Source organism: Hibiscus syriacus, unplaced genomic scaffold (genome assembly GCF_006381635.1).
Source record: "Hibiscus syriacus cultivar Baekdansim isolate YM2019G1 unplaced genomic scaffold, ASM638163v2 tig00111027_pilon, whole genome shotgun sequence".
Lineage (NCBI taxonomy): Eukaryota > Viridiplantae > Streptophyta > Magnoliopsida > Malvales > Malvaceae > Hibiscus > Hibiscus syriacus.
The window spans coordinates 1913953-1928993 of NW_024062960.1; the positions used below are offsets into that span (position 1 = coordinate 1913953).

At 33.0% G+C, this 15041-nt stretch overlaps 1 protein-coding gene, 1 long non-coding RNA gene and 1 pseudogene across 2 annotated transcripts; all 3 read right to left on the reverse strand.

The window, feature by feature from the left end:
• Window positions 1-1236: 1236 nt before the first annotated feature.
• On the reverse strand, window positions 1237-1984 carry LOC120150969 (E3 ubiquitin-protein ligase RMA1H1-like). Its single transcript, XM_039163541.1, has one exon. The coding sequence runs from the start codon at window positions 1951-1953 to the stop codon at window positions 1243-1245; it is 711 nt and encodes a 236-aa protein (XP_039019472.1). The 5' UTR covers window positions 1954-1984; the 3' UTR covers window positions 1237-1242.
• Window positions 1985-4777: 2793 nt separating this feature from the next.
• On the reverse strand, window positions 4778-8121 carry LOC120150970 (annotated as a pseudogene).
• A 2266-nt stretch (window positions 8122-10387) lies between these two features.
• LOC120150971 lies at window positions 10388-10954 on the reverse strand. Its single transcript, XR_005518572.1, has 2 exons — window positions 10782-10954; window positions 10388-10576 (listed from the first exon to the last, which is right to left on the reverse strand). It is a non-coding gene; the product is annotated as an uncharacterized LOC120150971 (long non-coding RNA).
• Between the last annotated feature and the right edge of the window lie 4087 nt (window positions 10955-15041).

The window sequence follows — 15041 nt, forward strand, 5'->3', positions numbered from 1 at the left end:
ATATAAATGAACAAACATAATCGAACATATAATCGAACGTTCACGAACGTAAATGAACGAACGAGTCATTTGTTCGTGTCCGTTCATTTAATTAAACGAACGCAAAATCTTGTTCATGTTCGTTCATTTAATAAATAAACGAACATAAACGAACTTACCGCCGCACGGTTCATGAACGGTTCGCTGAACGTTCAGTTCATTTACAGGCCTAATTAAAAATGATTTTATTGCCTCGTTGAAAAAATGAAAAACATAAAGGTAAAGAAACGTTTTTATTCTTTTTACTTTTAATCACTCTCCTTTTACACGTCTTTCACCAGGCCCAGTTGAACCTTTCTCTTTTACAAATCCATAGCAAGATAGCTTGACCAATGAAGGAATCTGTTTCAGCACCATATGGAATTGATTTCCACCCGCTCCTGCAAAGAACTGATGAATCAATTAGTGAACTAGTGATTGCTTGCTCAATTGCATCAACATCTGCTTCCTTGGATGGCTGAAGAACATGTGGAGTTTGAGTGTGAAGAAATGGCCGATTCTGAAGGAGAAGGTTCAAGATGTGAACAAGTTTCCGTAACCTCGAAACCTCCTACATGGATTTTCATCGGTCTAACTTGTTTAGCGTAGGAGAAGCTCCACAAAATGACAAGAAAGATTGGAGAAGATATTGAAATTTTGACTTTCACTAAAAGTAATTTATTTAAAATGTAACATCTCAATTCCATTGATGTTTAAATATGTTAAAAAAATACACAAGCAACCTTTATTATAAAGGATTGCTATTATTTTTGAGGTATCGAATTTAAATATTACGAGTATGAGAGTATGATTATTTTTTAAACAAATATTATTCTTTTGCCTCAAATTTACAAAAAAAAAATGTTGAAATTTTTTAACAAATCGCATCAAACTCGTGGCAGCGACCAATTTTGGATCGATTGAAAGCACAATAATTATATTATCTTCTTTAGATAGTTAAATAGTTGCATAAGACAAATATATCCTGCTCCGAATTTGTATATACTTGGTCATCTATACAGCTAGAGACATTAGAGTATAGTAGTAGTTTTGAAAATTTTAAATTTTTATATAATTTGAATATATTTTATTTTTTTTATTAATAAAATAATTTCATATTCTCTAAATATTTAATATAATTTTAAATTCACATATACTACATAAAATGTCGTGTTTGTGTTGATATACAAGCCAAAAATGGGAAAGGAGTCTAGAGAATGAAGCTCAGAACAAAAGTAGACAGAAGAATAAGCAACAGAAGAGGAAGAAACTTATTCTGCCGAGTGATTTCTCAGCTTGCATTACGTGCCGTCCGATCCTAGGACTAGAGATCCTCGCAAGATTGTACGAATTCGGATACGTATAAAAGTCCAGAACCGTATCACCGAAAACACTCGTGTACACCATTTCGCTGAACATTCGGATCACTGGATCCGGTACATTTATCGTCGTCGTGCCACCGGGACTAAGCGCAGGTGAAGCTGGATAACTATCCTGTTGAGGGTAGTAGACTTGGTGTTGGAACTGCGGATTACCAGTAGAATTTGGCGACCGTTGTGTCGTGCCAGCGCCACAGGTAGGACCAAGAGGTCTCTTTGGTATATCGGTATCGAGTCGGGGAGTCTCGGTTGTCGATTCCTTAGTTGTTACACCCCTGCCGTAGAGCGGAATCAATGCGGTATCCGAAACTTCAGCTTTGCATACAGGACATTCCTGCTGTTTCTGGTCTTGCTTCTCAAAATGTAGCCATTTGTAGATGCAGGGCCAGCAATAGAGATGTCCGCAAAGTGTGACCACCGGATCCTGCACCGAGTCGAGGCAGATGTTGCAGTCGAAGCCTCTCAAAGGATTATCATCCGAAACGGCGACCACACCCGGCGAATCCTTCCACTTCTCCAAGCAATCTTTACCTTCCAAGCACTGTTCAGTGGCCATGTACTGCCAAAATCTGTTCAAATTTGATTCATAATTAGGAAATTTCAAATTCTAATATAATTTAAATATTTTATTTATATTCTCTGTCGATTGTTTCAATTTAAAATTTTATAAGCCTCTACTTAAAATCATACGTGCATCACACAAGGATAATCAATACAGATTTCCATAGTGCCATACTTGTGAAATCCTATACATAGACATAATCAGAAAAGGAATAGAGATTAGAGAACACGTTTTTGAAGATTGAAATCGTTCAAATATTTTGATTAGAAGAAACTAAAATCGTCAGAAAATATTCATCAAACTTCAATAAAAACAAGAATCAAACATCTTCATAGCTTGATTATGGAAAGCTCAAAAGAGACAAGGGAGTCTATGAAACAGAGAATCATGGGATGTAAAGATAATCAATCCAAACTTAAAAACAGAATCATACGCAGAAAAGATAAGGAAAAATACAGTAATTATACGTAGGAAAAATTTGGATAACGTACCAGTTAGTTTACGAGTCTCCCTTATGTTAAGTTGAAAAAACAGAGGAAATATTTTATTTTTGGTCCTCAATGGAGAATCTGGTGAAGTTCTTCTCTGAAAGAAACCAAAACTAGAAAGGAGTGATTGAGGTTGAGTTGAAACAGAATAGGATTTTAAGGCTTTATGATAAAGAAAGACACAGAATCCGATATTCTACTATATCTAGAAGACAAATAATTATGAACATAATAGATTAATAATAAATAATTTTAAAATAAAATACTAGTGAGAGCAAGAGGATAAGCATTAATTAAAATATTTGTAACATGTAGTGTTTTTTTTATAATTTAGTCCATGATCATCATCTTATTGATGATTAGGTAACAAAATGTTTATTTTGGTATAAAAATTTTATAAAAAGTTGTATGTTTTTTTTTAAAGAATATACTATTATTTATAGACTACTATAACAAATTTTATCCTTATAGATTAAGGACAAAGGTGAAAGATTGGGGTTTTCCTGAATATTATCCAATGAAAAATTAATACAAAAAATAACATTCATTTTTTTATTGACTCTCTTTTGTACTATGGAGGATAAAAACGTTTTTTTATATAAAGTGATTTTGGAAATACTTGTTTGAGTTAACTATTTTAAATACCACTCACCTTTAAATGAGGACCCGTTTATATCTTTGACGTTTTAATTTTGTCAATTTTAACACTGATATTTATGTTTAGTTGAAATTATACCACTCCACCGTTAATTCATTAACGGAACGATGACATGACATCTCTATTCCGTGACGGCGATGACATGACTTTCTCATCAAAACGACATCGATTTGGCACGACCGTTTTGATACTCACAAAACTCAAAACGATGTAGTTTTGTTTATGAAAAAAAATATTTTTCATGGGATTCAAACCGTAAACCTCTAAAATCCAAAGCTAAATACCCAACAACCAAGTTAACTTAAGAACTTAATATAACCTTAACAAAACTATTATAAATGTCCATCACTACCATCATCACCCTCATTATCTTCCTCCATCCATAACGGTTCTACTACTATTTTTTAATTATTATCTTTAACATCACAACCTACCTAATGAGACAGAGATTTTATAGGTATAACAGCCTGCATTTTGAACTATATGGCAAAACAATACAAAATTATAATTCAAAAGAGAAAAAAAAGTTGAAAAATTGATGACAGAAAAGAAAAAGAGAAGCATGCGTGAGATTGTTCATGAATATTTTTTCCCTTTCTTTAAGCCTCATCAACAAAACTTGCATATCAAAGCTCTTTTAACCATTCATATGTTCGATGCCGTGATAAAGCTTGCTTTCCTTCTCACTTTTCTTTCATTTTCTTATTTATCTTTTGTTCATGCTGAAATAGCTTCGTTTTCTCTTCAATGGCGACATGCAACATTATTTTCTCTTTTTCACTTTAACTTTGCTTTAATTTATGCTATTATTTGGCTTTGATTTTCTTCTTTATTTTCTTATTGTAATTTAGCTGGAATTTCTGCTTTATTTTCTTGCTTTGATTTGCAGCGTGCGACATCATTTTCTTCTTTATTTTTTTGCTTTAATTCAAACTGTTATTTGACATTTATAATAGTTTTGTTAAGGTTGTAACAAGTTCTTAAGTTAGCTTGAAGGTTGAGTATTTAGCTTTGGATTATAAAGGTTTATGGTTTGAATCTCGTGAAAAGCATTTTTTCATCAACAAAACGACATCGTTTTGAGTTTTTTTAACATCAAAACGGTCGTGTCAAAACGACGTCGTTTTGATGAGGGAGCTAGTCATGTCATCGCCGTCACGGAACAGAGATGCCATGTCATCGCTCTATTAATGAATTAACGGCGGAGTGGCATAATGGCAGCTAAACATAAACGTCAGTGTTAAAATTGACAAAATTAAAACGTTATTGACATAAATGAACCCGCGCTTAAAGGTGAATGGTATTTGAAGTAGCTAATCCTACTTTTTTTTTTTAAAGGGGGACGTGGAAGCAATATGAGCATAGGTTGGGTTAAAATGAAATAAAGAAAACATAAAAAATATGGAGAAAAACTTATACGAATTTTGTCAAAAAAATATTATACTAGACGAGCACAAACTAGGTTGAGCGGAGATAAAACTATATTAGTCCCATTTTTAATCACTCAATTAATATATGTTTAAAAAATTATATTCAAACACTTAAAAATATCTCATATCGTCGGATTTAAAATCTTATGATCAAACATACGAATTTTAAGCTATCAAAGACATTCTAAACCTGATCAAACATTCGGATTTTGAGCTCACAATGACAAGGTGAAAAGTTTTGGTCCAAAACCACTAGCAGTCTTTCCTTTTTGGTAATCAAAGGAAAGAGCTAAATCCACCTAAAATTTGTTCCCAAATATATACGGTGCAAATTACCAATAATTTATACTTTCAAAATAATGACATAAACATGGAATGAGAATAAAAGTTTCCAAATTTGAGAACGAGGTAGAGAAAATTTCAACATCACATGGAGAGAGCAAAGCATCTAACCAAGCCAAGTGGGTGATGAGTATTGGTCACTTAATATCACTACCCATGGGCTATCTACAAGACTTTCTCGATGCTTGCTGATAGGGAAATTTTGGGTACAGCACCGACAACTGCATCTTTTTTCTCGCCATTCACAAAGATCATGATCGTCGGGATGCTCCGGATTCCATATTGGGTAGCGATCGAGGGGCTATCATCGGTATTTAGTTTAAAGCACTTGAGTCTTCCTGCGTATTGCTGTGCTTGATCACTATTACAGGATCAACCATGCGGCATGGTCCACACCATGGAGCCCAGAACTCGACTAATACAGGTCCATCAGCCTCGAGTACAAGCGATTGCCATGTTTCATCAGTCACAGCTGGAACTGCCAACAAAAATCAAAGCAACAAGGGAACTTAACATAAGTAAAACTACTACATATTCGAAGAAATCTGATCCGAGCTATGCTTGATTCGTTTAGGTTGCAAGGCCAGCTTAGTTTACAGGTCACTGCTATGGAACTAGGCCACATGCCATTGTATGAAATAGCATAGTGTTTTCTTCTTCTAACAACATAGAAACCTCATTTGTCAACGTTGGAAAACTACCTTTCGTAACCGTTCTGGGTGGATCCAAAATCGGGTTTCGACTTAATTTGATGTGATGGAGTCATCACCGATCATTTTAAATTAGGTTGATCGGACACCTTAATTTACCATTTATCTGATCTACGATTTACCAGAAATTAATCGAATTCGAGAGTCGATTACAATCAAGAATGATTAGCACTCTTGCACTGTCCTTTTGATACCAATTTGATTTCCCGATTGTCTTAATAGCGAAACTTAAAATTGAAATTAAAATTTAAAAATTCAATCGGAATTAATTATCTTTGACCAATTTAAAATTCCCTAAAAACAAAGTAAAATTATTGTCAAACAAAACAAATCAAAACAAAAATCAAGGCATTAAAATTAAAAAAACAAATATAATGGAGGATTAAATTGAAAATAATTTTAAAAAAAATAGGGGTCAAATTGATGCTAAATGAAAGCTGCAAGGAAAAATAAAAAGGTTAGGGGGGCATTGCAAAATATAAGAAATATAAATAGGGATTAAATTGAATTAATTCAAAATTTAAGGGTAAAAATACAATAGGTGATCAAAATGAATTACGCATCAAAATTACAGGATGGCAGAAATAATTTAACTATTTGGTAATTACACAAAGATCCTCCCTATAAATGGCCCTAAAATCCAAAAAAAATATCATTTCTCACTCATTTTTCAAAAAAAAAAAAAAACACTCTCCCCTCTCTCTCAAATTCTCTCTCTCCCTCCCTACCTAGCCGACCACCCGTCGACATCTAGAGAGCTACCGTCGATTGCTGCTCTGGCCACTGCCTCTGGCGTTCGGAAAACCTAAACTAACCAAAAGTTCCCTCTCAACATCCCAAAGCAAAATTCGAGCCCTAAAAACCACTCCGCCGACGTTGATCTAAATTTAAAGTTGTGTTTTTACCTTTTTTATGAAATCTCTTTGCTTTCGCGATGATTTCTCCACTCCTGAGCCAAAATCAAAACCTATTTTGGTTTTTGTGATTTTTGTGGTTTGTCGGTTACTTTGTTTTTGCTGTGATGCTTTTTTTGATATTTTTCTGTTGCTTTTTCGATATATGTTGCTTTGTTTTCCCTTGATTTTCTTACTGGTTTGCTTCGATGGAAATAGGGGTTTATATAACCCCGCCAGCGGTTATTTCCAAGTATCTTGGGATGGTGTATTCTCGTTTTTTGATTTATTCGGATCGGTTTTTTATTCGTGTTGGTCGGAAATCTCGGAAAAAATCCTTGTTCCCGATTTGTTCCGATTTTGCGATTTTTCAGTTTTGGGTGCCGAAAATCTCGGCCGATTGGTAACCTTGCTGGAGCGAGGCCTCCACGCGCCGTTGATTGGTGATCTGATTCATATTCGATCGTTGGATCAAAAGGCCATATCTAACGACCCTAGTTGATTACTGCGTCGATGCTAAGTATGAAACCCTAACTTGTTGGGTCAAACGGCTTGGGCTTTTACTTGTTGGGCTATCGCTAGGTTGACTTGCTGGGTCAGGCCTGCCTACCCGGTTGGGCTTCTTTCCGGATCATATTGGACTTTGGACTTGGACCTGAAATAAATAAAATAAAATTAAAGTAAATAAAAATAAAAATAGATAAGGAAAAGGAAAAGGAAAATAAAATAATGATACTAATAATATATAATAATATGTATATATTAATAACTATATAATATATATTATATTTCAAAAATTACATATATTATTTACGTTTTCAAAAACTATATATTATACGTTTTCAAAATTATATAATATGTTTTCAAAAACTATATTATATATTTTCAAAAACTATATATATTATATATTTTTAAAATTATTATATGTATTATCATATATACTATATAATATAGAAAATATATTAAAAACCTTTGAATTCTCGGACGAAAAAAAGTGTATAGACTACCTAAATAAAAATATCATCAATTTCAAAAAAAAAACAACTATAGTTCAGCTTCAGATTTAAAGTCGCAATAGAACGACTAGACGTTTCAATGAATTTTCATATATGGAAGCTTATTGCCTACCTATAAATTATTCTGATAAGAAGATACACCAAGCTCTTCCTGCACACTTCCTTCCTAGACTTCCAAAAACAAACTCAATCCATGGAATAAGAAACCGAAGAACAGGGCGGATATATAAGAATCAGACAGTGAAACCTGTCAAAATGGGTTAATCCTACTATCTTCCATTGACATAAATTAGGCCTTTAGTTGAAGATTTCCAACTTCTACATGGCATGCAAAATGCTAAATCAAATTCTCTATCAGAAATCTGGGTTACTATCAAGAGCAGTTTTTTGAGCTTCGCAAACAAATCGTCCTTTATGCTTATAAACCGTAGGATATCTCCAATACGACGGCGCCAACGAAATCGTTGAATATGATTGGATCCTCAACCCTTCAAATTCCGGAAAACGTCGGCGACTAGATAGAGAAACAGCCGGTTGTGAGATCATCATTGCCGCCCGTGAGACTGAAGTTCCAAAGGTTAAAGTAGGAGAAGAGAGGCTAGCCATCGACTCTGTCACTGACGCCAATGAATCAAAAATAAAAAAATTGAAAGAGAAAATACTATTTTACCTAAGTTTAGTCGATTATCGATTCTATATTTTTAATGATTTATAATTTATTGTATATTCAGTTTGATATCATTTATTATTAACTTAAATAAATGACCAAATTAAGTTTTTTTTTTATTTCCTATGTTTATAAAAGGCAACAGGGTCACATTTACTCATCTAGTAGACTCAATTTATTATTTTCGCTCCTATCGTAGTTTCACATCAATTTAGCCCTCAAAATTGTTTAATTACATCATTTTATACCCTATCCCTAACTTAAAATCCTAAATTGATAACCCTAAATTCTAAACCTCAATCTCTAACTTAAAACCCTTTATTTAGGGGTTTAAGTGAAGGATAGGATATATAAGGATGTAATTGAACAACTTCGAGGGCTAAATTGATACGAAAATACGATATGGATGAAAATGATAAATTTGATCTACTACAGGGACAAAAGTGATAGTTTTACTTTTATAAAATTATACTTTGCACTTAAAATCAAAAATAATAATTCTTTTTAAATATATATATATATATAAAGTTAGAAGACAATACATTGATTTATCTCTAATAAAAAATTACGATAGAAATTTAACCCGAACAAAATTTATGATTTTACCAACATAATTGTTGTTGTCGATTTTTAATTGTTCAAATGTGTTTTGAATATTTTAAAAGCTCGCTATGAAATTAGAGTAGTCATCGATCATTAATTACCTTACAACACTATCAATTTTAGACTTAAGAATTTTTTTTTTTACTTTTCAATGTATTATTAGTATATCTCATCTTTCTAAAATGTAGCATTAATCAAATATATAAAATAAAAAGTTGTGTTGTAGTGAAAACTTTATCATTCTCTTTCAATTTAAAAAGACCCCAATAATTTGGTCATATAAAGTCAAATGAAACGACCTTAATTCAGGAAAAAACACTGCATCTGTTGTTTCTTTTTCCCCATCCTTGTCTAATTAATTAGCCCCTAAAAGAGTTCAACTCGATGAGATTGGCAAATAAAGCTCACAACTAAACAAAAACAAGTATCAATACAATTCATCCTAATAATATAATTCTTTATATAAAAAAAGAATTTAATGAAATTTATATAATCGTGATTAATTTACTTTTAAATAAATTATTTTGATCAAATCAACCTCGGTTAGGTTACGACTAGGGCCGTAAATAAATCGAACGCTTAGCGAACCGTTCTATAGAAAGTTTGTTTATGTTTTTTTATTAAATGAATGAACATAAACAAGATTTTCTGTTAGTTTAATTAAATAAACGAAACGAACAAATGATTCATTTGTTTATTTATGTTTGTAAACGTTTTATAATATGTCCGTTTATATGTTCGTTCAGTTGTTCGTTTATATTTATTTATATTCGTCTAAATTTATTCACACATGTATTTCCCACTTAACATCTCACTATCCTTTATTTTCACAATAAATTGAAGAAGAAAAAACTAATTTGTTTAATTTATGTTTGTTTATGCTAGCTTATAGTTTTAACAAACGAACATGAACAAACACGAATAAATTACGTTACTTAAAGAACGAACACGAACAATAAATTATATTTATTTTATTGTTTATATTATTTGTTTAAACAAACAAATATAAATATATCTTTATTTATATTTGTTGAATTCGTTTACATCAGTTATGACATGACACAATCAAAAAAGCCGAGAATGTTGCCGATCTCACACTGCTCACCGAAAGGAGCGACAGCGACTTGGAAAAATCCGCATCCTAATCAAGACGAATAGCGACCACTAGTAGCACCAATGCCACATAAAAAATTTTTAAATTATAAAATTAATAACAACGTAATATGCACCGAATTTAGATATCTATAATTATTAAATTCAAGAAATGATCTTAGGTGGCATGTAATTTAAAAAATTTAACATTTTGATCTATAAATATATAAATTATCTGGATTTTAAAATTAAAAATTATATTACTTTATAATTGAATTAAAATATAAAAGATTATTAATTATCATTTATCATTGTGAATTTAAATTATATCGACCATTTAATATGTTGATAAAGCAATTTATACATAATTATTATTATTTTTGAATAGTATACATAAATATTAAAATATATACATATGGGGCATTATGGAATCAATTTTGGACAAAACGGGACTCAAATTGGAGAAACATTACATAGTGCATCTCTTTCACTTCTTCTTTGAAGGATGAACTAAAAGGCCAAAAAGGCAAAAAATAGTTAAAATTCTTTATCAAGTTTTAAGAAAAAATTTGAAGCTTGTGGTTACCAAGCTTTGTTTTGTTCACCGATGAGCGGTGACCAAAGTCTCAATGAACCTCAACCCATCAAACCTGGGTGCAAATTTCTCAGTTGAAGTTGATTTCTTGTTTGCAGAAGATTTCACATCTTCTTTCTTGTCCTGCAAAATTAAACGAAACAGAAATTTAGAAAGCTAAAAGGGGAAAAGAAAAGAACAGGATTGGTACCAAAGAAACATTCAAAATTTCAAATTAAAACAAAATACTGAAAATATTTTCTTGGCAACCAAACAGAGCAAACCCAAGGCGGAAAAGAGGTTTAGTAAGAGAAACAACAGAGACCCAGTTTTCAACTAAAGATTTTACCTCACTGGAAAACTGAAAATTGGAGTTACAAGTGAAAGTGGAAGAAGCAGAGGCGGCGACGACTGAGGCAGCTAAGAGCCCTGATTTCTTCATGGTTGACGAAAGAATTCTGATCCAAAGAAGTTTGGAGAAACGGAAGGATTATTTCTTTCTTGGATGGGAAGTTTTAAGAGAAAGTGGGATAATTCTGTGAGAAAAAAATTGGGTGTTTGACGGCATTTATATAGTGGGGATCGACGTTGCCGATTGGTTAATGCAAGTTTCCAAAATTTACGCGGCAAACCATACCCCCCAACTTTTTCATTTATAATGCCACTTGTAATTACTATATTGCCCCTAGTTATTTTTTTAATAATTATTTGGCACTTACATTTTTTTATTATCTAAACAAGTAAATATGAATTTGGCTTTAAGTTCAATTTAATATCAGAAATGAAGCCAACATGCCCCCTCAATTAATGGATTATTTGCATTATTAGTCCTTCCCTGATACTAATCCTTTTAACCTTTTATTTAAGTGAAAATTTTGTACTTTTGGCTCTGCTAAAAATAATTAATCTAATTTAAACCGTTTTAAAATATTTTTTATTTTTATCTCTCCTTGGCTCCTCCAACGCTAAATTAATGGCTCTATCCTTATTGGCACGTAAACTTTTTTTTATGTCCAATTAGGTACCTTGACTTGATATCTTGATTCAAATTGTTCCATATGCTTAACTTTTTAATTCAGGTGCCAATAAGATAAGATAAAAGTTTAGGTATCAATTCAAACTAAAAAACCAAATTCAAGTACCTAATTAGAATAAAAAAACCATTTAGATACCAAATTAAAAAGTTAACACAGTTCCGTAACCTAATTGGCAAAAAATTGAATGCCAAAAACATTGAAATTAAATTCAAACACCAAAAATATATATCGAATAAATTATTTATTAAAAATTTAAAATATTTTCAAATGTTATGCGTTTTATTATTACTATTTCCAGATAGTTTCTTAATTACATTTTTGGTTAAGTTTTAAATTTTTTTATAAAAAAGTAAAAATCAAAAGAGATGCATACATGCATCTTCCTAACTGGTTTAGGTGAGATGCCTAACCTTATTTTATCCTGTGTAATTAATTTGGTTGTCCACTTTTAATATTTGGTAAATCTTAACGAAAACATGTGATTTTTTTTATAATTACTAATATAAAAATTAGCTGACCTTATTTCTATGTGTAATGGGGTAAGGGGGAGGTAGAATAGTAGGTTGCCCCCAACACTAGGTTGAGAGCAACTTCCGTGGGAGACCTCCGGCAGTCAGAATTATGAATTGCCCACCATGTGATTCGATCTCACGACCACAAGGTTAAGAGCCTTGCGCTCTACCAACTGAGTTGGACGAGCAATTCTTATAATTACTAATAGAGAAAATAACATCAGTGACCAAAAATTCCTTATAATATACGATTTTGACCAACTTTTTTTTATTTGCCAAAAATGACCAACAAAATCACAATGCGATCTCTAAATCGTAAGGCGATCTCTAGTATCGCAAATCAGTTTCCAGATTCGCAACGCGATTTTGACTATCGCATTGCGATTTTGTAAAATCGCAATGCGAATATGTAAATCGCAACACGATTCTGACTATCACAACGCGATAATACATAATCGCAACGCGATTCTGACTATCGCAACGCGATAATACAAAATCGCAATGCGATTTTCAAAGCGCCATTAGTATCACAACGCGTATTTTATTTTCAAATTCCAAATACGAATATTAATACATCCCGTAATTGTAACTCTTAACCTAAAACCCTAAATCACAACTCAGTCCCATCTCCATTCTCACTCTCTACGGCGACATCCGTCCCCATCTCCGACGAAATTCATCCCCATCTCCGGCGAAATCCGTCTATCTCCATTTCTCAGAGCCACCCTCACAATCATTCACGATCAGAAATGGAAAATCAACCAAATCAACCACCGAGGGTTAATTTTTTTAATTATTTTTATTTTGAAATTTTTGCATTATTATTAGGTTTTTCATATTGAAATTGATGATAAGTTTATTGGTAATTTCAATAATAGATTAACCATTTCACTTAGATTGCTTATTAAATTCATTCGATTGCTGCCAATACTGCTAAACTGTTTAGTCTTTAACCCTGTAAAGTTCGTATTTGTCTTTGTTTTGTCTTTTGGTTGAAGTAATGCAATTCATTCAAGTTTCAATTTTAGACAATGACTATTTGAAACTGATGATCGCAACGCGAAATGAAAATCACAACTATAGTCAAATTCGCGTTGCGATTTTCATTTCGCGTTGCGATAGTCAAATTCGCGTTGCGATAGTCATTTTCGTGTTGCGATTTTAAGTTCCAGAAACTATTATTCTTCTGCAAATTGAAACTTGAATGAATTGCATTACTTCAACCAAAAAACAAAGACAAATACGAAATTCACAGTGTTGCAAATTTAAGTTTGAAGAATAAACTACTACTACTCTTTATTATTTTTGGTATATCTTCACAATGTAGTTTCTAATCTAACTTGGTATGTTTATTGTTTTTGTATAACTTTTTTTGGCTCAATTGACCTTAAGGAATAAAATAAGCCTAGTCACTACAATTGCATCGAAGCTTTCACCTATACAAAGAACATTGTTTGAGGATACTTGCTTCGGGCCATGGCTGAAAGTACAACATCCGGGTGGAGATGCTATGTTAACCCATTTGTGGCTCCAGACCATGACTAGCGATCTACCCGAGAGTATAAAACGTGGTAATGAAGAGATATGGTTTCATTTTCCACCGGCGTATACGTGTTTTGGGAGGGAGGAGTTTTGCTTAATCACTGGTCTACGCTTCGGACACGATGATGTAGGTCGATACACTAGTCATATTACCCGCCCATCATGGTTATCCCGGGTTTTTCCTGAGCTGTCAATGGAGAAGCCGAATCTACACGTCGATGACTTGACAAGATTATTGAATAAGAAAGATGGTTTTACTCGGATGGATGACATCGATGTTGTCCGAGTATGCCTTTTAGTACTTTTGCATGCCGACTTTTTAGGCAAAGAGGCCAGACAACCTATTCCTAAGGACCTAATATTATTGGTAGAGGACCTAAATGCATGGAACATGTTTCCGTGGGGTTCGTATCTATGGAAAGCTACCTGGAATAAGTTGTCGTATGCCTTTGATGACCGCAAAAGTTTGCGTGGCGATGGTTCCAAATACACTTTGTCAGGCTTTATTTGGGCCTTTAAGGTAAGAATTTCTATATAATGTTTCCAAAAATATAATTAATTATTTAACAATTTCTAATGTTTGTGTATTATATTATTTTTGTAGATTTGGATATTTGAGGCTTTTCCCGACATGTAGACATATGCATTAAAAACTTCAAATGATATTCCTAGAGCTATTTCCTGGAAGAGGAAACAACGGCTGTTGATTTGGGAAGAGTTACTACGGTATACGACAATAAATGATGTAAGTTAACACAAATACTACCATATATATAAATAAGTTATTACTAGTACACGTTTAACTTTGTTTGAGCTTTTATATTGTTAGGAGGCCAATACTCCATTACAGAGGCTGACACCCACGGAGACTAAGCTTGCCACTGATTGGTGGCAAGCTAGTAAGCGTTTTTTTGATGGCACAGATGATGAGCAGCCTCCACTTCGAGAGCCATCACCTGATCGACCACACTATATACCTCTACAACGAGAGTCATCACCTATTCTGGCACATCATCGAGCCTCTTCTCTACCATCACCTCATGATAGGCGACCGACAAAGATGCCACGACATTTATCTCCCTGTTCTCCACCTCCACAGGATGAGTTAGGGGAGTTATGTGATGAGGTCAATGCCTTGCGTGAGGAGGTCGGTACTTTACGCGATGACAATGGTGCATAGCGTGACGAGGTATCTACTTTACGTGGTGAGGTAGCGGCTCTACGTGAGATGGTAGCATCGTTGCAGAATGAGGTTCATACTCTACGCAACGAGGTAAGTTTAAGATTTTTCATATTTAACTTGATTTACTCGTAATTTCACTTAGATTAACCATTTCACTTAGATTGCTTAGTAAATTCATTCGATTGCTACCAATACTGCTAAACAGTTCTAAAATAACCTTGTGAAGTTAGTATTTGTCTTTGTTTTGTCTTTTGGTTGAAGTAATGCAATCCATTCAAGTTTCAATTTGCAGAAGAAGAATAGTCGCAACACGAAACTTAAATCGCAGCGCGAAA

Bases quoted from the DNA above. Each gene is read 5' to 3' on its own strand.
- LOC120150969 (XM_039163541.1), bottom strand. From the start codon at position 1,953: ATGGCCACTGAACAGTGCTTGGAAGGTAAAGATTGCTTGGAGAAGTGG.